The 4,069-nt window shown below is 42.2% G+C and overlaps 1 protein-coding gene across 1 annotated transcript; it reads right to left on the reverse strand.

Moving 5' to 3' along the window:
• Nucleotides 1–2,623: 2,623 nt before the first annotated feature.
• On the reverse strand, nucleotides 2,624–3,583 carry LOC146853817 (olfactory receptor 5B21-like). Its single transcript, XM_085650924.1, has one exon. The coding sequence runs from the start codon at nucleotides 3,581–3,583 to the stop codon at nucleotides 2,624–2,626; it is 960 nt and encodes a 319-aa protein (XP_085507050.1).
• Nucleotides 3,584–4,069: the final 486 nt, after the last annotated feature.

Consider the following 4,069-nt stretch of genomic DNA (forward strand, 5'->3'; position numbering starts at 1 on the left):
AGCAGCCATTGCTCTTTCTGCAGCTATGCATGAGGATTCACCTCCACACAGACACCACCAGTGCTGTGTAGTGACCCATCTCCGGCTATTCAGCCAATCTGTCGACAGCTCAGCGCGCTCATCTGTGCAAACGCATTGGAAACACACAAGATTGTCCACTGCCCATGTGACATGTATAGGAGGCTACTCCAGATAACCTCAGTATTAGAAGAACTTCAAATGTAGCAATTTGGGTGGTTCTTCCAGCTAGCCAGAGTGAGGAGGCTTCTAGTGTAAAGACCACTGCTGAGGGGTCAATGCTACGCTGCGCCAGAGGACAATAGAAAATAGACAGTGCAGGTCAAATGCGCACAACACACAGGCCTTAGGAGAAAGAGATAGGGAAATAGAGGTCTTCCATTATGTATCATTTTTTGCCATTTAAAGAACAACATTTTCACTTTAGGTTAGGTATCATTCCCTACTTTTTGTGAATTGAAATGACAAAAGATGTTCTTAGTTGCTCTGTGAATAAACAGAAAACATGACTTCAGGATTTCATGGCTCTGATCATTTATTTGCTATACATTTGTTATATTGGCAATAGTTTGTATATGGTCACTGCATGGGTTAAAGGGGTGGATCCTAGGGGTGGATAATCATCCTCTGCATTGGCAATGCATGTGGCAGGTGGCATCATTCCCTTCACAGAAGCAGACTTGTTCATTATTACACATGTAGCCTTGTGTACCAGAATAACATTAATACCTCTTTCAAACTAGGATCACCACAGTGCTGTGCACCTCCTCCTATGCCACATGTGCATCATACCATATGGCGCAGTTGCCTCACATTACCTTACCTGTCAGTCAATTGTCATTAGACATTCTTGCAGATGTCCACTACGTGGGCCCACAGGCATCCAAGTGGGCTTCACCTGCATCAATTTTTAAAGAGGTAATGTCCCCAGGAAGATGCACAACTGAATGTCACATTGGTGCACTTGTAAACCAGAAAACACTTGGATATCTTTTTATATAGCATCAACCTAGCAAGGAGGGAGACTGAAGCAATGAATCTCGTTCATATTCGTGTGCGTCATTTTCAAAGCAGCAATGTCAATTTACAATTTTTACACCTTTGCACCTAGTTGCCACCCGCCTCCAAAGGATGGCAAAAGCAGTTCATTCTACTATTATCAATCTGAGACTACTATATACATTGGAATAGTGAGTATTTGATAATATAGCCTTATAGCCCGCATATCGGGCTATACCGGCTATTGAAGGCCCGCTCCAGCATTAAAGGCTCGAGCCGAAGGCGAGGGCCTTTAACAAGGGAGCGGGACTTTAATAGCCCGTATAGCCGAGCTACGAAGGGCTTTAAGGCTATTAGAATATTCTGCCACTAGAGGGCAGAATGTTCTAACAAATAAAACAAAGGCGTCTCGGAGCCCGAGGGGGTTTAAATAGCTGTGAACAAAAGCAACATTGGAATGTTGCTCTGCGGGCCTTTACCGGCCCTTAGAAGTACGGAGCATTCCATTGTATTCAATGGAGACCTCCACATTCAAATGTTCTAATTAGATTCAGATATTCCGTAATCCCAATTCAAACATTTGTGATTCCTTTTTTGTCACTACTCTGTAATAAATGAAGAATCCTTATTGGTAATGTTGTGGCACAATGTTAATCCATTTTTGCAGTTACAATCTAGTAAATCAGTTAGCAAATGAGTTGGGTTTCACAGAACTTTCATAAGTCAGCCCCCTAGGTCCTGATGTACCAAGCAAGATGACTTTTATAAATTTACAAAGCCAAAATTGTGATCCGGTAACATTATCAAAATGCAATTTGGGTTTTAGAATAATTACAGACTTGGTATTAGGAAGGGGCATATAAATGGCTTCTCTTCCAAATACAGATTCTTTAGCTTTTGTATTAATGTTTTACGACCAAAATGCAGTCACCAAACATTAATTATTTACCACCAAATCAAACGTGGTGGTAAGCATCCGCAAATGCAAAGGGGTCCCCAGGGGCACCTTGCAATTAAAGCTGGAGCTCTGCTAAACAAGTAGCAACACCGGACAGAGGGCAAAGTTGCTGCGCTGTGTGACGTGAACGGGAAAGAGTAGGACAGCACCATATCTTGATACACATAACATTGTACTGCTGTCTCTGTAACTCTGGCACCATTTATCCTCCTATGCATAGATGCAGACCCTGTGTATCAGGCAGGCACAGGATGTTGGCGTAAATTCATGTGCATAAGACTCAGTAAATATGTATTTGTGTTAAAATACATTGGTGGATGCATGGGAACATCCATGCACCACCCATGGCACAAAGTAACGCAAGGCAGCTCATTGCATTAATTTGCATCACAAATCTATGCAAATCAGGATGTGCATTGATTTGTCAATCCTACCAGAAGACATTGTAGTCGGGTTTGCATAAAAAAGTAATGCAAACCTGACCCAATGTTTGTGTTAATCTAGGCCGCAGTTCTAAACAAGGATGGGCCGGAGGATCAGACATGAGCCCAGAAGAGCTAGATCTGTGCTAGACCTTTCAGTATAACCACAGGCTATGTAAATAAAGAGCATTTAATTTGTTTGCCTGCACGCTTTGCATTTGTCATTTTAGCTCCGTGACGTGTGGCATAGGCTGTCTAGAAAGGAACATTTCTTGGCCAGGATCATCCTTAAAGCTTTCTTGACATCTTGGTTTCTCAGGCTGTAGATCAATGGGTTTATCATGGATATCACCACTGTGTAGAAAACAGCCACCACCATATCCTGCTGTAGGGAGTGGCTCCCTGGAGGTTGTAAATACATGAACAAAACTGTCCCATAGAAAAGTGTCACTCCTGTGAGGTGGGAAGAGCAGGTGGAGAGTGCTCGGAGTCGCCCAGTTGTCGAATGCATCCTCAAGATGCTATTTAAAATTGAGGCATAAGAGAAGAGAATAATGAGGGTAGAGAACACTCCTATCAGGAATGGTGAGACATTGAGTAGCACTCTGTTTATGTGAGTTTCAGTGCAGGATATCTTGAGTAGAGGAGGATAGTCACAAAAGAAATGCTGGATTTCAGTAGACCCACAGAAAGTGAGGACCAACATGAAGCCTACATTTAATGATGCATTCAGGAAACCCCACACATAGCAGGCAGATGCCAGCATCATGCAAGACTTCGTAGTCATGACAGAGGTGTAGTGCAAGGGAAGACATATAGCAACAAAGCGGTCATATCCCATTGCCGCAAGAAGGAATGGCTCAGTACTTCCAAAGGCTGTATAGAAATAAAGCTGAGCCATGCAACCCCAGTAAGAGATTACATTTTTCGCAAGAAGAAAGCTGACCAACATCTTTGGGGTGACAGTGGAAGAGTAGCAGAGGTCCACGAAGGAAAGCTGGCTGATGAGAAAATACATGGGTGTCCAAAGTCGAGGGTCATTATGGATTATGGCAATCATGCCACCGTTGCACACCAGAGTCGCCCCATACATTGCTAGAAAGAGCAGGAAGAGTGGAATTTTAAGGCTCTGGTGATCTGTGAGGCATAGCAGAATAAAGTCCATGGTTTGATTCTGCAGTTTCATTGGATGGTGATTGATAACCTAAAAAGGGGTACAACAAATGAGGCAAAGTATTTAGATGTCACAAAGAAATTCACATACTGATGCATTACATAGCTATTTCATGGTGATCTATGCTTTAAATTTAGAGATACTACACTTGAGAGACACTCCTCAATTGGAGGAACATATATTTCCTTGAAAAGACAGTGTTTATGATAAATGCTGAAAACAAAATTATTGCTGATTTAAGTCACCAGTTCTACACTTCAGCAAAACGCCCATTGGCATATATCTACTGAACATTTACAGGAATGCAGCTGCAGGAGTGACGTTTTATTTTCCTTCCTGCATTCTAAGTTCATATTAAAAGCATCTTTTTTTAGGGACCGCTGCTGGCTCTGTAATCTCAAGTTTCATATTGTGTATTTTGGAGACTTTAAGGGGCATATCAACAAGGGCTTTATTTCTGCTTTTTTGGCTTTAAAAGCCAAAAAAGCAGAGATAAAA

Source organism: Triturus cristatus, chromosome 4_1, assembly GCF_964204655.1.
Source record: "Triturus cristatus chromosome 4_1, aTriCri1.1, whole genome shotgun sequence".
Classification (NCBI taxonomy): Eukaryota; Metazoa; Chordata; class Amphibia; order Caudata; family Salamandridae; genus Triturus; species Triturus cristatus.